Source organism: Phasianus colchicus, chromosome 21, assembly GCF_987193195.1.
Source record: "Phasianus colchicus chromosome 21, bPhaCol1.hap1.1, whole genome shotgun sequence".
NCBI classification, from domain to species: domain Eukaryota; kingdom Metazoa; phylum Chordata; class Aves; order Galliformes; family Phasianidae; genus Phasianus; species Phasianus colchicus.
This window is the reverse complement of record NC_143456.1, coordinates 7482319-7502291: the sequence shown is the minus strand read 5'-3', so window position 1 is coordinate 7502291 and position 19973 is coordinate 7482319. Positions and strand designations below refer to the sequence as shown.

General features: G+C 37.0%; 3 protein-coding genes across 18 annotated transcripts in view; 2 read left to right on the top strand and 1 right to left on the bottom strand.

The window, feature by feature from the left end:
• Positions 1–3399, top strand: part of LOC116228003 (LHFPL tetraspan subfamily member 7 protein-like) — a 55608-nt gene extending 52209 nt beyond the window's left edge. The window contains exon 3 of the mRNA XM_031591591.2: positions 214–3399. Coding sequence (XP_031447451.2) covers positions 214–440 — 227 coding nt within the window. The 3' untranslated portion in view covers positions 441–3399. The remainder of the gene's footprint in view (positions 1–213) is intronic.
• The window catches only part of SPATA22 (spermatogenesis associated 22), a 57749-nt gene extending 48114 nt beyond the window's left edge, over positions 1–9635 (bottom strand). For 11 of the 15 annotated variants that reach the window (XR_016459204.1, XR_016459205.1, XR_016459203.1 and 8 more), the window contains exons 1-8: positions 9359–9586; positions 8787–8879; positions 8312–8431; positions 7551–7605; positions 7321–7416; positions 6577–6931; positions 6138–6267; positions 5512–5609 (exon numbers count right to left, since the gene is read on the bottom strand). Coding sequence is in view for 4 of the 15 variants with exons in the window: in XM_090122430.1 (XP_089978556.1) it covers positions 4914–5105; positions 5512–5609; positions 6138–6267; positions 6577–6931; positions 7321–7416; positions 7551–7605; positions 8312–8431; positions 8787–8829 (1089 nt within the window). In the remaining 11 variants the exon portion in view is untranslated. The other 4 variants (XM_090122430.1, XM_090122429.1, XM_031591589.2 and 1 more) reach the window with 4 other exon arrangements.
• Positions 9636–9710: 75 nt separating this feature from the next.
• ASPA (aspartoacylase) lies at positions 9711–19934 on the top strand. 2 transcript variants are annotated; one of them, XM_090122432.1, is made up of 8 exons: positions 9711–10349; positions 11180–11255; positions 11886–12148; positions 13667–13862; positions 14860–14953; positions 15585–15692; positions 16611–16720; positions 17272–19934. In XM_090122432.1, the coding sequence occupies exons 3-8, from the start codon at positions 11910–11912 to the stop codon at positions 17482–17484; spliced, it is 960 nt and encodes a 319-aa protein (XP_089978558.1). In that variant the 5' UTR covers positions 9711–10349; positions 11180–11255; positions 11886–11909; the 3' UTR covers positions 17485–19934. The 2 variants fall into 2 exon arrangements, with proteins under 2 accessions (XP_089978558.1, XP_031447453.2); XM_031591593.2 differs by lacking the exon at positions 11180–11255.
• The last annotated feature ends 39 nt before the right edge of the window (positions 19935–19973 follow it).

Here is a 19973-nt window from a genome sequence, read left to right as displayed (position 1 = left end):
TGCAAAAAAATCCCAGTTCTAACTTGCTGCCACGTTATGACACTACTGTTCACCAGCAACAATTATGAAAAATGTCCTGACAACTAGGAGTATTTTTAAGCTATGACTTTTCCCACTGTTTTTAATGTTACACATTTGCCTTTCTAAAACAAAGAATTCTTTCAAAGGAATTAAAAGCTCAGTAGTAACAGTGGTTTCTTTTCTCCTCTCCAGTGTTCATAATGGCTTCTGGGCTTTTGGTTTACCCTTTTGGTTTCAACTCTGCTACTGTGAAGAGATTCTGTGAGAATTCAGACATCTACTATGCAGGAGACTGCCAGATTGGATGGGGGTATATGCTGGCAATTGTGGGGGTCATGTTGTCTGTCTTTTTACCATTCTTTGCAAAATATGCACCAAAAGAGCACATATCTCCGACTCCAATACCTACTATTTTATAGTATTTTATTACTGTTTAAGAACAGAACATTCCTGTCTACAGGCAATGGGCAGCAATTATTATAGCACTTCCATTTAGCTGTATTGCTAAAGAGAAAAAGAAAAAAAAAAAGAAGAAGAAAAAAAAAAAAGGAGATGGGGAGAGAAGGTCAGATTCACAAAGACCAAAAGTGCATTGATAGTCTTCCGTACACACGAGTAGCGAACGCTCTGGAATTAAACTAAGATGAATCAGCAGCCTTTGTACTGCTCCGAACACAGCGGCGTCATGCCTTAGAAAAAGTTGGTATCTGTTTATCCTCAGAACATCTGTCTACCTCCCAGACTGTTTCTTTTGTGTCTCAAAACCTTAAGACTTTTAAAAGCTTCAATCCACTTTTTATATATTATTAAATGTGAAAGCTTTTATGAACCCAATAATTTTAAAACCAATGACAATATTTTGTTATAATTATTTTGGTTAATTAAAAAAAAAAAAAGCCTACTAGTAGCCATGGCCTACAATTAAGCCTGATAACTAAAAGAAGCGTATACCAGAAAAATTTTCTTTTTAATCTCTATGTATTAGTAGTACCTCCATATTGTCAGTTGTCAGGACACATTCATTCTGATCTAATCCTCAAGATTTATAGTCATGTTCATTAAGATAACACAGAGAGAGAAGATGTAACTACTTCCAAAGGCTCATGATGATGTAAAAGGTTAAGAAAATACTTTTTTTTTCCCCCGTGTTTCTTCAATTCTCATTTTAAGTGGAATTTTGCAGAACGATTTGAACTATGACAACTGCAGATTTGTTGTTGCTGCTCTTCAAGGCAGTAAACAACAATCTCTGCTTACAAAAAACGTGTGCCCTATGGCCCTTATGTGTAATGGCAATACAAGCCAGAATTAACCAGATTCTAACATATCCAGTCCTTTTGTATGTTTATATGGGAAGTGTTACTGCATACTACTAAGAAGAAGAATCTGATTCCATGTCAGAAGTAGCACATGGCCATAGTTCATGGGCTTGTGTGTGAAATTCATCTAATCTCCTCAGTAGCATTGGATTCATTACTATCAAAGATTGAAATAAGTGCACTTGATTCCTTAAGGAAGGGAAACATTGGGTTCTAAGCTCCCCCCACTGTTCTGTTTCATTTAAAATAATTTGAATTCTAATATTTTATTTTCTATTATTTATTAACAAGCACATAGATTATATTTAATTCAGAGCCGTATGTCTCAGTTTGCATTTTGGCACAACCTAAGTGATCAAGTTCATTACTCTCCATTTATCTGAGCCCAACTAATTCCAGAAGTTAGTGTTGTTTTTATGTTGTTTTTTTTATGGAAAGCGTACATGAAGGAACAGACAGAGACATGTTGAGGATGTATAAGAAAATGCAAACAGATAGAACAATCACTGTGTAATTTTAATACGTCAAAGACTTCCACAGTCTGGTTTACTTTCCTCACGCTTCTGAACTTCAATGGACTGTTGCATTGTTTTCCAAAATAATGATCTGTTGTTATGTTTTCATGCACTCCAAAAGCAAATTCTGCACACAAACTAAGTTAACCTTTGGAAATACAGATTTCACAGTAGAATTAAGGACATTGAGAATTAGAGAAAGAGCATTGTGTGCTTTTGTTCTCAGTGAATAAGAGATGACATCCTCCAAATACTTAATAAAGTAGGTTAAAGGAATGTCAAAATTAAGCTGAATTGATTTCCATCATTTCTGTATAGTAGCACACTTTCCAGTAACTTCCTTTAAATGAATAGCTAAAATTGACAATTTTTGTATAAAAGTCAGAAAAGTGAGGAATAACAACCAACAAGCAAAAAGAAAATGATAACCACAAAGTAGAGAGAGACAGAGATGCAGGCTTTTCTTTCCTAACCAACCTGTGCCTTTACTCTAGAACCATTAGACAAGACAGGATCAATATGGTTAAAAAGAATCAACAACTGAAATGTGTGATGTGTATAAACTGTATTACGTAGGGTTTTTTCTGTTTTGTGTAATGTTTAAGACTGTCACTTAATGTTCCACTAGAAAAGTGATTTGTTAGTGTGCAAAAAAAAAAAAGATTGCAAGGACCTAAACACTACAAGTAAAATTTTGTATTTTTCTTAACATCCATACAAAACCTGCTAAACAGTCAATTCCTGTCATTGCTCATTAACTTTCACATGTGCAGAACTGGAACCTTCATTCAACCACAATTGGACTGCAGCACTGTGTGATGTTGAACATACACACACACACTTGCAATTCTGGTCCCATAGCTCAAACTTCCTTTGTAATTTTAACTTACTGTTTTAATGTAGTTCTACAATTTACAACACTGCCGTACCAAATCTCTTACTTCTTTAAACTCAGCCTCTTTTGTTGTGAGCACCGTCAGGATTTATTTCCTTCTGTAAACCAAACTAATGCCTCCATTTGGAAATTTTGTTAATATTTTACCATATATTAAGGAAATGAAGCATAAGTATAGGACCCCTACAACTGGATAGGCAAAATTTTCCTTTAAACATCCATGCTCAGAACCAGCTTAGCACAGAAGACAGAGATAAGGCAAGGGATTCTTAGCACAGTTAGGAAAGCATATGCTTTAGCTCCTCAACTGACAGCTTTAGTAGGGTGCTGCTAACAATCCATATGCTAACACTGACAGATCACTTTTTAAAATAAAGACTGTCTGCAAGTTGAACTGTGTAAAGCGTTTTCTTGTTAAAAGTCAAACAATTTATGGGATCAGGTTCAAGTTTTATTCTAAATATATAATTTTCTAAGTGTAACTAAAAGCTGTATTTTCCATTAATGTGTTTCTGCATTGACTAGCTGGCTCCTTTTTAGAATATTAACTGTTTTCTGTATTTGACTTGTTGGATTCAATACTTCAATTATTTTAATGTGAAATTTCCAATTGCCAACACTGTATAATAAAAAAATTTGAAAAAAAGAAGTGTTCATTATTTTCTTAACCTCTCTCTCTTTTTTTATTAAAGAAAATTCCAACAGATTTGGTACAGAGCATTGAAGTAAGGGGAAAATGAAATAGAAACAACAGGAATAAGCTGTGAGAGTAAATGTTTGAAGGCAAAGACACAAACATGTATGTGGACCATCCCTCACAGGATGTTCCTGTGGCAAGGGCAAGGAAGTTCTGTGTTGAAGTAATTATTTTCCAACTTCCCACGTGCCCTTGAACAATGTTCCTACAGCTTCAGGGTATGCTGCTCATTTAAACAAGTGTTATAATGATTCACTGTTTTTAAAGAAAAGTATAACTAGACAGTGTAGCAATGGAAACCATATGAATACCTAATATATACAGCTGTATCCTGTGAAATCTTTCTGCAGTGTCTGTTATGTTCCTTTCTAGAAGATCTTTTACACATGTTATTGCTACTCAAAGGAAACTGAAGCAGGATACACCATCTTACTTTCTACCAAATAGCAATTTTAATGAAATTACACAAAGAACTTTGTTGATGTTTGTTAGCTACTGAACTTTGACCAAACACTCACCACAGTCAACATTCAGAAACAGGTATTGAAGGTATTGCTAATAACTGAAGATAAGAAGCAAAGGCAGTGTGAATTAGTTTTGACAATATCCTTTTTCTGAGGCACGTGTCAGAGTCAAGCTTGTGTGGCCAAGTATTACAGAACTTAGAAATCTAAAATTTCACTCTCAGCAAATTGAAAAGGTCTAGACTGATTGCTTGTTGGCATAGAAAGAAACAAAAAACCAACCACACCAAAAGGGGAAAATAATATGTATAGTAGGTAGTACGTATAGGTGGTATACCATTTAGTTGAGAAGATAAGAGCAGCATGTGTTTGATCCCCTTAGGAATGCTCAAAACACTTCTGAGAATTCCTGCAGGCTTAGGCCATCGCTAAAAAGGAGAAACAACTTTCATTCTCGCTAGCCACCTGTGGCTCTGCCTCATTTCTCCTCCTCATGCCTCAATCAAAGAAAGTTTCACTATTAAGTCTTTTCTTCAGTGACTGGGAGAGATAGGAGGCCACTAATCAACCTGGTCTGCTTTTAATGATGCATACACGTGGGTAACAGACAGAAGAGAGATGAGTGGGGCACTCCCTGCAGTTTTCACATGGAAAAGATCCATGGATTTTTTTTGTTTGTTTATTTTTAAATAAAACTCATTGAACAGTCCATCTCAAAAAAACAGAATTTGGCTCACTCTAGTTAAGCAGGAACAGTTCATGTAAGTTACGTACATATAAACAACTTCAACATTTTAATTCAGAATTTCTCCAGTAAAATCTAATGAAGTACATAACAAAAGTGTTATCGCACAAATAGCCAGAGAAAATAAACTATGAAAGTGATATGGAAACAAAATGCTGTCCTTAAGGTTTGTTGGATAAAGAGTACTATTTTCAATTATTTAATCACATTTTTAGCATTAGTTTGGGTAAATAAATTTTATACAACAACCTTTACGTTTAAATTTCATTCATTGTTTTTACATAGGCTGTCATCTCAACATCTGCAATTTTAACAAATTCTTGGAAAGTGTTTTGTTCTGGAATAGTTGCTGGTCTTACAGAGACACACTTGAAAATATTCCTTTTTGTGTCATAGTTTCCCATGCATCTGAGCACACGACCTCTAATGAGTCTTGGAAGCTCACGGTCCTTCAACAAAAGCGCAACAAAGAAAGAAATTCCATCACCTTTCTAACATGGAAGCTTTCCAAATGTCTGATTGCTACTTATTAGTGCATTTCTGAAAGCTGTATCAAACAATGAAGTAATTTACATAATCTTTTTTTTTTTTTTTTTTTTGCTATTATCAACTACTTAGGAGCTGAACTGAAAGCCCTACCTGCATCTTCAATATTTTTGGTGAAACTGAAGTCTGAGGGTGCCTAAATAGTGGCTGCATTATTGCCTTACACCAGTCTGGGTACAGTAAGGTATAAGCACCCAGTCTTCCTTTTACAACACAATTTTCTGTTTTATCAGAACAATGCATTATTAACTTCTTAAAGGCATTGTATGCAGTGATGTCTGTGTTATGTATAGACATGGGAATACTTACAATTTCATAAAAAACACAAGGCAGGCTCTCCTTTCCATCTCTCAAAAGAAAATTCTTGGCTCCGTATGCTCCAGATGTGACTGCAGAATCAAGTGTGCCTACAGCATGTAACAAAACCAAGGCACGATGTAAATATCAGAGCTGTACTAAATATGATATCAAGATATCATGACAATATTTCCTCCACAAAAGCACAAAGGTGTATCAATCAGCATCAGTTTCCTGTCACAACCTGCTGACAGCCCTGGAAGTTCCAACATGTTACGAGCTTCACATACTCTTCTAATGGTAAAACTAGATTTAAAATCTGCCTAACTGGAGTGACAAAATGTCACTGTCATAACAGTCACTGTAAGTGGGTTATTCCCTTGTTAACCAGAGCAGAACACAATTCTCTAAGTTATATTGATCCTCATGTGCCAATCAGCATTAAACATTACGAATATCTTGGCTGTCACAATAATAGCTTTCTGAGATGTCATTACATTGTATTTTTTATTCATCTTAATTTAATGGGTTTAGTCATTCCTGTTGTATTCTATCATGTTCATTTCTCAAATAATGTCAGTTAAAATGCCAAGTGAAACACACTAAGTCACTTTCCATTAGAAGCACCCCATGCTTACCTAAAACTTCAAATAATAGTGGAGTTTTGTAAGTGTATTGGCTCCAGTGCTTCATGCTTTCAATGACTGCAGATATGATTCGCAAAGAATTCCTTTTTTCTTTAAGTTTTAATTGAAATAAAGAAATATCCTTTTGGAAGAAGATGAAAACTTGAGTTAGAGATATGCACTTGAAGACTTCTAAAAGCACGTAGGTGTTCATGTATTGTTATACACCCAATATTTAAAGTATTTGTTCAGACTCTGCACATGACCCCCTGCCAATTTATAGGATCGTGCTGAGGACCAGAGGCCATTAAAATATGAAAATCTCAGTTCTACATTTTTAGAAACTTAAGGGTTTGTTAAGGCAGCTGAGACTGATAGAACCATCATCTGCCCAGAGTTTTCTTTAAAGTTTTCTTCATTGTATCTTCCTATTCTGACTTCATAAATTTACCTGACTTTTGTCTTCTGGAACACAATCAGACTGCTTTTCATTCATGCTATTTTGCTGACTATTGCAGTTCAATTTATATGCCAGACCATAATCCTGCAGATTTCTTGATGTAGTGTAAAGTTTCACTGGCCGCTGTTCTTTAGTGGAACGCGTTTGGCTGGTTTCTGTTGTTTTGATATGATGAGATGAATGAGAGCTATCAGGTATTTTCTGCTGCTGAACAGGTTTCCAATTATTTGAACGATTCTCAAACTTTTGAGTAGTTCCACTATCAGATATTGAACTTGTTCTGTTACTTGCAGGGGTACAGTCATTTCTGTTCCAAATTTTAGTACTGGGAGTCTTCTGTTCTGCCCTGCAGTATGATGTAAGATAAATTCAGTACCACAGTATCCACCCTGAAGTCTCGAATAAGCAATCACAGTGTACAAAAGCAGTATGCATTGTTTTAGTTTTAAAAATCTGATATCTCTTTAGATTCGAAGAACATACAATTAAATTTATCCATATACAGGGCAGCCATTACACAGTTGCTTAAATCCTTTTGATCTACGTTTAGGTACACTGGAATTGACGTTCCATTTCAGTTCTTTTTGGCTCATAAGCAGAACGTAATTATTTAGGACTGCAGTGATTACCTGGAAATTAAAAGGGTGTTCCTGAATGCCACTAGAATATACAACGAGATGTACTCTCACATAATAATGTTGGTTAAAGATAATAAAATTTAAAGTTTTTACTAACCTGTAGGCATACAAGTTTCCTCCAGCTTTGACTAAATTAGGCTTTGATGCATTTGGTGATTTCATAGGGGAAGGAGCCACGTGATCGTCTGCTCTGCTTTCAAAGAGAAGTTAAAAAAATCAGCAACACGGTAACAGCTTTATTTTCAGACAGGCGTATAGTTCATAGTTTGTGAAATTGATAGCATCCAAATAAAAACAGATGCAGAACAAGTAATACAACATACATACCCACTGTTTGCTGCTTTCTGTAGTTCATCGACTTCTGGGTTTGCAGCTTCCCAGCCTGATTCCCAAAAGACAAGAGATTGTGTATGGATACAAAGTGAAAAGATTGAAAGGTATCAAGTCTACTTAGGGCTCCTACCCTACCTAACGTTCACAAATAGTCTCAGGAGGGGAGAGGAAAAAAAGGAAAAAAAGAAGAGAATGTTTTTTTTGTTTTTTTTTTTTTTTTTAAATATCTGTAATTATAAGGCAACTTCTAGCAAGTAGATTGCTTTTCTAGATATTGCTTTCTTACTAGCACACATTTTTGTTACAAGAAAAACGCAAGGAAAATAGTAATGATTGAATACTGCATCATCCTTTCCAAGTACAATTTGAAGAATAGAAGTTCTCAATTACAAGAAAGACATCTTGTAAGTGTTTCTTCTTGTAATACTGGGCTTGAATTTTGATTGAAATCAACTGAAAACAAAAGGTCACAAACCCAAGAGACTATTTAAATACCAGTGCTACTTCATTCTGTAGCACACAAAGCATTGACCTCCCTCTAGGCATGAAGGAAAAAAGCTCAATTGTATAGCACAGAAAGAAACTTCTGTCCATTGTTTAAAACATGGAGGACATGTTTTAAACAATGGACTTCTCAGAAGTAAGTATAAAGGATGCATATAGTTTTTGATAAGGACAATATCTCGTTTAATACAATAACAAAATTAACATTTAATTGGATATGGAGCCATCAAAAATATACACATCTTAATTACCCAGCGATGAAGAAAAGTCATGAGTCACAGAACTGGAACCAGGCTCGTTCTTAATAGGATTTGAGGTGAGGGGCTGCCTGGGTCTCTTTTTCTGATTGAAGAGAAGCACAGGCAAACAACCTAAAATTAAAATTCACATGATAACACCACACCAGCATTAGGAGCATATGCAGTCTATACTTAAAGTATGTAAATAGTGATTATCTAACAATTGTTGTACTTACATTACCTGTGGGAATTATGGTTCATAAGCACATAGCATAGCATAGCCCTGCCATCGCCTCACAGGGCTGAGCCCTTCATCCTGCAGATTAGTCTGTGAGCTATATGTATCACTTCATTACCAGCCCCATGCCTCCAAAACTTTACACTATGCTGTAATAACAGAAATCTGTACAAGTCTACTTGGGAAATGGGCTCCAGGATATAAGCATAACGATGAATAAGCTGTAAAGTACAAAAGAATGGATAATACCTGCTGTGCTGCGGGTTGGAGCATCAGCTGAACTCCTTTTCATGACTGCGCTGTGCTTTAAGAGCCAACACTTTACTGGTTACTCCGTATTCACTGCATGAAAGGTAGGTAAAGGGAAAGTGAGCTAATTAATGCTGTAAACACATTCAAATTATATGCAACTTTATGGCAGTCTGTCTCAGTGCTTTGTTTAACCTGTTGCACGCATCACTTCAGACAAACCTAAAACGTGTGAGGATTAGTGCTGAATTTAACAGGCTCACAGGGATCCCAAGCAGCACTCAATTAGCAGATTGGTAGCCCAAAATATTCATCATTGAAGCAAAAGTCACATTCGCTAAGTTCTTGGCATGCAATAAGAATACTGGATTTACTGCTGAATTCAAAAGCACGCTTAAATGCAAGGAATCAGTTTACTCTTTAATTCTGTGATGCACATTAACTGCACTGTGACAACTGCAGCAGCTCCCAGCTCGTCGCTGACACCTGATTTGTAATTAAAATGCACTGAGTGCTATAAAGCCTCATGGATGCTAGCAAATAATGCACTTGTAAAATGAAACCTCTCACACCTGACGCCGCAGCCCTTGGAGCCGATTTTTGCATTGCATAAGATTGCTTTTCTGCGTGGCTTTATTCTTCTTCCTCTTGAAGGCGAGCAAAGCACAGCCCTGAGCTAAAACACGCAAGGAAAAATAAAACAAAAAAAAATAAGCAACAGGAGACAGCAGGCTAAACCTGCGCACTGCTTCACACACGGCAGCACCCTCACCTCTAAACAAAACCACCCCCCCCCCCCCCCCCACACACACACACGCTGAGAGGACACAACCGAGCAGCAGCCCGCCAAAAATAACGGCCCAACCCGCCCCACCCTCACTCAGGTGCGAGGTGAGAAAAGGGCGGGAAAAGGCGGGACGCGCGCTGCGCTATAGCGCTGCAGCCGCCGGTGGCCGCGAGAGGGCGCGAGAGAGCAGCCAGGGCAGGAGCTCACCGCCCCCTGCGGAGCGGCTGTGGGGCTTCGTGACGTGTTATGGCAGCGTCTGATGGGCTTCCATGTTAAATTGTAGCTTGTAGGCAGATTAATTCCTAAATCGCTAGCTTTGGAGCTCTCCTTCTGAGTTTTTAGGCCAGGTCACCTCAGCAGAAAGGAGGGAATAATAAAAAACTGTGCGCTGTGTGGCGTTGTCATCAATAAGTGTTACATTATCCACTTCTCGGTGATAAACTAAGTCAAAACGTTCACTGCAAATAAAGCGGTACACAAAATCGGTGCTGAATTCTTAATAAACCAAATATGTTCCTGCATAATTAAGCATTGGCCAAGCACAGGAAAACGGGAATGGTTCCCAGCGTGTAGAAAAGGGAGAATGTTTCTGCATCTGTGCCACGTTCTCCCGTGATGTGCTGGCAGCCCAGGAGTTAAACACTGTCCGCAAGTTACTTTGCTCCAAGGGTATAAAAGGAGCCTCCATTGCTTTGGTTCCAAACCTCGTGTTTGAAATGCGCTGTGTCTGCCCTAGCAGAGCGCTCAGGAGACAAACTGCTTGCATGCTAAGTGAGGTAAGTGCGCAGCGCTGTCTCTGCTTCGGCTTTTTGTGAGGAATGACCACCGATCCCAGTGCAGGATAGCGATAGTTTACTCTTCAAACTGCTGTGGTGTTTAAATTCAACAGAGCACGACTCGGAGCGTGAGCTGTTCCTTCTGACGGCATGCGCATGGCACCTCTGCTGAAGGACTGGGGTCAAAGGACGGTGCAGACCTTCTGGTGCTGTACAACACAGCTCTGCTGCTTTGTTTAATACATTACTTACTGTGACCGAATAGCTGACAGCCTGAACTACAACAGGAGGACAGCTGACTTAAGTGAACACTCCATCTATTAACTCACTGTGAGGTTCAGCAAGCATATATTGCAATGTACAGAGCAGCGTTTGTAGGAAATGTGTCCCTGGTAGAATTTGGGTGGATAAAGCCTATGTTTGGCTCTGTTTTTACACACACGGGATCCATCAATCTGGGTTATGAGACCCCCCACAGACCCTCACCAAACAGTCACTGGGGTATCTTCTTATTAAACTAAATTGTTCAATAGATGTTCCCTATTCTCTTACAGTGTAACATTTTTTATCATTTTTTATGTTTATATTGTGTGCCAGACGCCAATTTTGAACAATTCTGTCATGAATATCAGTAAAGCTGTTTGTTTTTTAATCTAAACGTTTCAGTCCTCGTAACAGAAGCTATGGCTGCTGTTTAGCTTGAGTTTCCATTCTGAAAACCCATCGGAATGCTTTCTGAACTGGCAGAAGTCCTTGGCTAAGTTGCTTTCAGGGAAGAACACAACTTTTGTCCCATTGTGATCGGCTTTGATTTCCCTTTTTTTTCTAAGGGGCTGCAGAAATGAGAAGGGTCGTAGAGATCTGTGTTAGCAGATCCCAAGACACATCTAGAGCCAGGAACGCTAGGTAAATTGTAGCTGTGCTGCACTTTAATTTCAGCTGTTGTTCCTTCCAAGCACTGCTCTGATAGTCTGAAACAAAGGTCATACAAGACAGCGTGCTTTGAGGAACTCAGCTGTTCGTGCTTTTTTAGATGAAAGCACTTCATGTCTCAGCATTATGTGCTGGTCTCTGATCTAGAGCCAAGATATGATTCATATTTTTCTGTTTTTACTCACTTTAAATCATTCTGCTCATACGTCCGGTAATGTTTTTGAAACTTAAAGTGTACACGAACAGACTTGTCACAACGAGCGTGCAAGTCTTTTCACACTTTCATTAGCAGAGTATTTACCTGTACCTCATATATTAATAGAGAATGCCTGGAGAAGTTAATTTTTGAATTGTGTAACAGTACAGTAACAGAGTGGGAGGATTACTAAATATGGGAAATGAAGGGAGGGCTCCTGGGGAGGGAGGAGAGTCGGACCAGCACCGCCCCGCCTTGCAACCGGAATCTGAAACTTAGAGAAATGTTAATTCTCTTTCATTCCCGTCTGACCTAAACAGACATAAAGAATTTCCTATTAAAAGAAAAATATATTTCTTTTTCAGAGATACGAGCTTTACTTCACTATTGTTTTCTTTTGCTTTCAGCAATTCTTAAAGCTGCTGAAAAGCATGACTTCCTGTTGTGTTGTTCCAAAACCTCCAGTAAGAAAGGTTGCTATCTTTGGAGGAACTCATGGCAATGAGTTATCAGGGATATTTTTGGTCAAGCACTGGCAAGAGAATGGAGCTGAGATTCAAAGAGCAGGAATGGAAGTGAAACCATTTCTCACCAACCCAAGAGCTGTGAAGAAGTGTACTAGATACATTGACTGTGATCTGAACCGTGTTTTTGACCCTGATAATCTTGGGTAAGAATAGTTGTACTTTCTGTTGTTTTAATTTTCTGTTTTTTTTTAAACTGCAAGGAGCTTCCTTTCCAGATTAAAACACTGATGCAGGTTCCACTTCTGTGTTATCCAGGCAGTCACATAACTGAAATTACTGACCTTTTACCCAAAAAGAACAAATTGTGTGTGTTGTTTCATTTTAAAACTTGCTGGTAGTCAAACCAACACATAACACCTAAACAGAGTGTTTTAAATCTGTGTGAGGATAGCTGTGCTTGTGTAAACTTAAGTTGCTGTTTGGAGTTGCAAAGTCACTATTTCTCATGCCTTCTTGTGCAATTCAGCCTTGGAGCTCTTCTGAATACAGTTATGAAATATGAAAACACAAAGCAATTTAGATGCAGACTTCAGTATATAAAAGGTGACATGCAAGGTGGGAAGTGTATTTAATTACAGTCATATAGGATAAAAGACAAAAACTTGAAATTGTAAGGTAGAAATAAAGCATTCTATGGCAAAATGTCAAAATTCAATAATTTATCTGTCTCCTTGTTTTAGAAGAAATGAAATCTATAATTGCTGTACAGTGGTAATTGAGTTTACTTTTTAATGGGATTTTATGTTTCTCTGCTTTTGAGACATCTCTGCCAGAGGTGTACTTTGTTGTGTTCTTTAATGACTGGGATAGCTGCAAGCTGAAAGGGTAATTAAGTATCAGAAAAGCCTTAATTGTAAAAGCAAATATTACTGAGAGAAATAGGTGTCACATTTATTTTGTAATCACGGTTATTCTTACCCTGAATGCCTTCTCACCTGGCTTTTCATCTAACAGTTTTGTCGTTGGATATTATATGTGAGATGGACAGACTGTTTAACACAGAAGTGTTAAGACCATTCTTTCATTGCTTACTTACATGTTCCCTCTACAGACAGGAAGCCAGTGGTCTCAGACCACTTCTTACATGCCAGTACAGGCTAGTCTGGTACCTGAGACTGGAAGCATTAAAACTTTAGAGGAAGGCATTTGAGGTGGCAAAATCTTCTTTAAGGTTCAAGAGGTTTAGAATCAACAGATTGTAAGATAATCTGAGCAGAACATGAGAACATGTTATGAAAGAGCTTGTAAATGAGTTCCAAGGTAAAAGGGCATGAACCCGTATCAGAATACCTCTTCAGTAGAGGCTGAACTCAGGCTTGAAGGGTGGCTGAAGTTGTTGATAAATTTTGAGTTAGTTTTCTGCAGAGGGAAATGCTGAGATGCATGTACTAGAAGTAAATGCAAATAAATAAGAGAAGCACAAAGCCTATTGCAAAAATCAGGTTAAAAAAATGTAATACCTTTCTGCACAAGATACATAGCAGTGAGATTGTTTTCCACTAACAGTCATACTTACTTTGTTCAAGCACAAACATCACGTTTGAAGCCAGGTAATGTAATAGGCAGTTATGGAAGTACAGTGAAAGAAAAGGATGTAGATATTTTGTTGAATGTAAAGTCATGAAATGAGTTGATTGATTTGTTTGTACTAATATTAACAGACAGACAGTGGTGGAAGATATTCCATATGAAGTGAGAAGGGCTCAGGAAATCAACCAAATATTTGGTCCAAAAGGTAGTGATGATGCCTATGACCTTATTTTTGACCTTCACAACACCACTGCTAACATGGGTGGTACCCTTATTCTTGAGAACTCCAGGGATGACTTTACAATTCAAATGTGTCATTATATCAAGGTAAAACTACTTTAAATGAACTATTAAAACACATTACTGTTTGCAGTGTACGACTATATATTATGTCATTTCTTCAAATATTCTATTTTTTATGCAGCAAAACTGTTTTAAATATATAATCACTGATGCTTTTTTAAAATCAGAGGTAATTAATAATTTGATTATAATATCAGGTAATTCAGATTTCAACTCATCGTAATCTTCATGTATTAAAATGACTGTAGTAAGATTGATGGGCAGGGAGCAATGCTTAGAATAACAACCATGAAAATAAATGTAGTTTAATCTGCTTCCACACTGATCTGTCAGGGACTGGGATAAATTTGGGTCACGCATGCTAAATAGTTAGACATTAATTTTATGAAATAAAGACATGGAAAAAGTAATGGAATTAAGTAATGACAAATGTTCCCTTCATCACTATTTATAGGAACAGCGATGTGTCTTTGAAACCTGTTTGGTTCTGCTGTTCCTGGAGCTGATAAATAATGGCAGAGTGAGGTTTGCAGAAGTGCTGTTGGCCCAGAAAATGAGTAATTGGAAAAGAGATCTGCAATAGGATTCTTTGTTAAAAAAAAAAAAAAGAGGCTGAAAAAGAAAAGGCTTAATTCACAATCTCTGTCCACACAAGATAATCTAAACATAACAACAACAACAAGAAAGATCTGCCTAGAAATCTGCTTTAAAGTATTTAGATTATAAATTCTGCAGCACTGTTGAGTACTTTTCCTGTTAGCAATTTAAGAACAGAACTGAGTTCATTTATATTAGGAGACAGCAAAGTTCATTGGACCATGCCTGGCAAGAGTTAATGGAAAGGAGACCAACAAACAGAGCTTTGTGTGTTTTCTAAAGATGTCCTACTTCTTTGAGCACCATGAAATAAAGGCAACATATTGAACACATTGTGTAAATCACTTCTGCATCAGTAGTCTTTTTGTGGCGCAACATTTTTAAATATTTGCATAACAAAACCATTTTAAAACAATCTCCACAGAATGCTTTGGCTCCAGAGCATGTTCCTGTTCTGCTGATTGAACATCCTCACTTGAAATATGCAACAACCCGATCCGTAGCAAAACATCCTGTTGGTAAATATGAAAGATAAACAGCATTTTTAACCTATTAGAAATTATCTAAAAATATGTCTGTTTCCAGATCAGTTCATTATGTTTTACAGAGTGCTCTGATCACTAATTGCTGTTTGTTTGACAATGCATTTACAGAATCAGATGTTTATGATTTTCTCATCTAAAGAGCACTGATCTGTCATTTGGCATACAAAGCATTGGATGCTAGCCAGGAAGGGGAATAGAAAATATGCAGTAAAGGAGAAAATGACATTGTGCATGAAAGTTGTCAACGTTTACATTTGTAGAAACAGAACCATAATCACAGGCAGGGAGGAAAAAAAAAAACAACATTTGCTTTTCATGATTCTCTAAAACACATCATGGAAAGAAAAGATGAGAAAGAGAATAAGGGAAAGGAGCACACAGGGTGACTCTCACATCCTGGTAGCACGCTCAAAAATGGTGATATGGTTCTTTGAACTGATCCTTACTCATGAGCTACATTTCTATTTGCCTTCCAAATAACAGAATGTAGATTAAAATCCGTCTTAACGATAAAACTCAGACACAGTCAGACGTGTATTTTTCCTGTGTTATCTAAGTGTGATGTATTACAGCTATCTTAATAATCTCCCTCATCTGTGAACAGGTGTGGAGGTGGGGCCTCAGCCACAAGGTGTTGTTAGAGCTGATATTTTGGACAAAATGAGGAAGATTGTCAAACATGGCCTTGATTTTGTTCACCTTTTTAATGAAGGTAGAGTAAGTAATGCAAGCTCCCTGCCTCACGTCAGCGCGTTATTTCAAGAGAGTGTTTTTTCCTAAAGCAGGTTGTTCTGCAGCTCTCTGCTGCTAAACAGGTAACACTGCGGGATGCAGGGTGGGCAGCTCTCCAGGTCACCCAACTGTGGCATGAGAAGGAGGTCAGAACAATTCCTGCTCCGGCTTCTTTAGGCAGCTCTGAGGATATTACTCAAAAACTCAATAAGTACACTTGATTTTAAAATTGCTTTGAGAATCAGAAACAGCAGCTCACTATTTCTGTAGCAGTATGTACACTGAGAACGCTGCATACATAAATTAAGAAGCGTTCCATTCACATGCCTGCTGTGCATTATTTCAAATTATAGTCAAGAAATTTTGTAAGATATTGTTTTTATCTGCGCAGTATCGAAGGTATGGATTGACAAAAATGAAAATTCTTTTGGATTACATTTGTCAATAAGTTCTGTTTGGATGTAGAAGGAAAAGAACTTAGCTGTGTGTGTGCCAGAATCTACATTACTGTGCTGGAATGGTAAAGATTAAACAGCACCAACACCTTCCACGTTACACAGCAGTACCAAACACAGCCTTGTGCTGACTTACTCATCACAGAATAAATCTTCCTAGGTATACAGTGAAAAGCCTTATCTAGCACCACTGATCTAATTTAGATCAGGGTTTCAAATGCAACAAAATGCAATACATGACAAGATCATCTTTCTACAGCTTGGATTCTAGGGAAAGACGTGGATCTACACATTTTTATGATGTATGAGCTAATCACCAGCGTGTAAATGTTGACACTGTACAACCTAATAATTTAAACTATTCTACAGTGAATTAGGAATGCATTGTGCTTTCTAACAAACAGTTGTTCATTCTGACATTAAATTGCATTTATTCTTTCTAGGAAAAGAATTTCCATCATGTACAATTGAGGTTTATAAAATAATGGAGAAAGTAGATTATCCCAGGAATAAAAGTGATGAAGTTATTGCTATTATTCACCCTAACCTGCAGGTAAATTTTATAGTAGCTTCCATCTACACCATTTTTAAGTGCTCCTGTGTTGCTTCTGCTACATTATAGTATATAGTAAACAAGCTATTTATCATGAGACTATTGCTAATGGGGTTTACCAAATGCTTTAGACCTTCCCCATAGTAAGCTCCATCACTGAGGTCATACAGTATTTCAGGAATTGATTTGGGAATCACTGAATGTGAAATCATTTTTGAATCTAAAACTGAAAAGAAAACAACAATAGGATAGCTTGTATTCTAAAATGCAGATCTAATTCTGAATTCTGAAGTGAAAGTCTGTTTTTAATTAATTGTGAGCGAATGCATTTTCCTTTTAGTTCAACCTCACCAGTGAATTCTATGCAAGCCTGAAAATGAGTGCCAAAATCCTGAAATTGTGTTATGAAAATTAAAAGGAATGATTTTAAAAGCTTTTGCCATAAACTACATTGAGAAAATAATTACTGAGCATAAATTTAGAAATCACCTTTAGAAAGTTTTTAAGAAAAAATGAAAGTAAATGTATTCTATTTATTTTCTTTATCTAAGGATCAAGATTGGCAGCCACTGAACAATGGTGATCCTCTATTTTTGACTCTTGATGGAGAAGTAATTGCATATAAAGGGGACTGTACAGTCTATCCAACATTTATTAATGAAGCTGCGTATTATGAAAAGAAACAAGCTTTTGTAAAAACAATTAAAATGGAACTGACTGCAGAACACATCAGATCCTCAGTCGTAGATCAGAACACCTCTTAAAAGCTCATGACAGATTTTCCATACAAGAAGTGGTTTTTTTCTCTGTGAAATCCAGTATCATCCAGTGGTTATTCACAGGCTTAATAAATTCAGAATCTAATTTAAAAATGTAATTTAATTAACATTTTGAGAACTTTTAATGTGAAATATATTGTAATAAGATAGTGTCATAATGCTAATTATGGCTTCTATTTACTTGTTTCAATAATCACTATAGATACAAAGATTATTTTTATGAAGTTTGATAGTTCATGCTATATAAAAGGATTAAACAATGTACCACATATGCTGATGAGTAGCAATAAAGCATCTATCCAGAATTACATAGAAAGTAAAACTTTATCACCCAGCTAAATGATATAAAAATGACAGCATTTTAATTTGGTAAGCAGAAACATCCAGTAATCAACCATTTATAAATTAATTGTTCAGCTGAGCCATATAAAATGTGAGACAAAGGAAACAAGAGAAAGAAAGAAACACAGAGAGGGGATGTGTGTTATTAATGCCTGCTGCCCAGAAGTAGAGGCCTTAGGGTTTGTTTTGGTTTTGTACTTAAGAAGAATAATCTAAGAACATGATTTCCAAGGAAGAAATACACTAAAATAAATTATGTTTAAATTGAAATTATTACAAGATTAATTAAACTGTTCCCGATTTATCTTTTAAAGACAAAAAGGGTTGAATTTAAGAAGTTTCCAGTAGTCTGAAAGATACTGAAGCCATATTCTGGTAAAAAGAAGTGCATATCCAGTGAATAAATTCAGAAAGCACTCAATAATTAGTTGTTTACTGAAAGATTCATCGTCCACATAACCCCCCAAAAATATCTACTTTGAAGAGTACTAAGCCAAAATCTTTTTAGCATCCTTTGTGTAACTCTATAGCAATAAAGTAAAAATACAGGACAGAAGGAGATGCTTATTAAATTACATGTTTTATTTCTTTATATTCAGATAAATATTGAATAAAAACTACAGATTGATCTGCTGCAGTCATTATAGTGTTCTTGATAAAAGCCTTGAGATAAGAGATGCTTGGATGTGTATTCTGGCAGGACTCTGTGGCAGAAAGCAGGGTATTTTCTCACTGAATGACTTTCAGATAAAATTACCCCTGCCTCCTACCTCAGTATTATCACATAGCTTTGGACCTGAACGTGGTTAAGGAACATTCCTTACAATTTTTTGTGCCTTCTCTGTTTATGGCTGTGCCTACAGAGTGACCTCAGTACAGAACAGAGACATCTGAACCTGTTTTCAGCCACAAGTCTATCGGTAGCAATATGGAATACAGTGCAGACCGGTTTTCTTCCTGGTTCCTGAGTTATGTGATGAGGTATTTTTTTGGTACAAAAACTGGCACTTAAAGAGTCCAAGCAGAATGGTGTAGTCCTATGGCAATGTTCTTTGTTGGGACTTCCAATGCAAAATTAACCAGCAGAGATGAAAGTTTCCGGGAAGAAAGGAATTTTTCTTCTCATACTCACATATCCTACTAAGAAGGTGAAACTATTGACACTCATGAACGTCCTTCCTCTATAATTCCTATGCACTGTAAAAAAAGTAACTGAAGATTTCAGTTCGATCCCATCCATCCGGGCCATGCATGGTAGCAAACACAGGATAGGGCATCTGCAGAAGATGAGTTGGTCGAGAGAACCGTGTTCACCATCCCTGCAAACTGCTTTGCACTGTCCTTTCTGCTGCAGAGTTCACTCATGCTCTCTTCTGTGTTAAGAAAGTCTTTGGGATCAGTTTGCGCACTTCAGGCTTAGCTGTAAGAATTCAATGCAATTCACATTATCATTCAAACACAGAACTGAATTTACCTGAGCGTTTCCTAAATAGCACCTTTAAAACAGGCACCAGAGGAACACACACATGAAGAAAACCCAGGACAAGGAAGACATGTATTGTATTAATTGAAATCTGAAGGTATGCAGAGCAAATTTTTTTATACATACACAAATAAAATTGAAAACAACAACAACAACAATTTATAATAGTAGGCCATCACAAGTAACAAAATAAGGAGTGCTACAGGAATGCATTACACAGTCCTGTGAATAAAAATCAATAAATAAAATAGAAAGTCTGCAAAAGCACTGTATTTCACTTGTTTTGTTTTTGTGGGAAGAAATGCTGATTTCTAATTTTTTCTGAAGTAGCTGAATGTAGAAATTAACTAAACCTGAAATCTTCTAACACAGTAGCTTTTACACAGGATGCACGAGTGTGGAACAGCCACGTAGCAATTGGAAAAATAAAAACACTGACTTAAAAAAAAAAATATTCTCCATCATGTTTCTGCCCCCATCATTTTATGGGAAGGCATTTGTACGAATAACGAATAAAAATCAGTGAAGTGCACATTACACTGCAGGCATCACACACAGGAAGACAGATCACAAAGCTAAGGAGCCCCAAAGAGGCAGTTTGGGACAGAGGCTTCCTGCAGCTTGCAGGATAAGCCTCCAATAACACTGA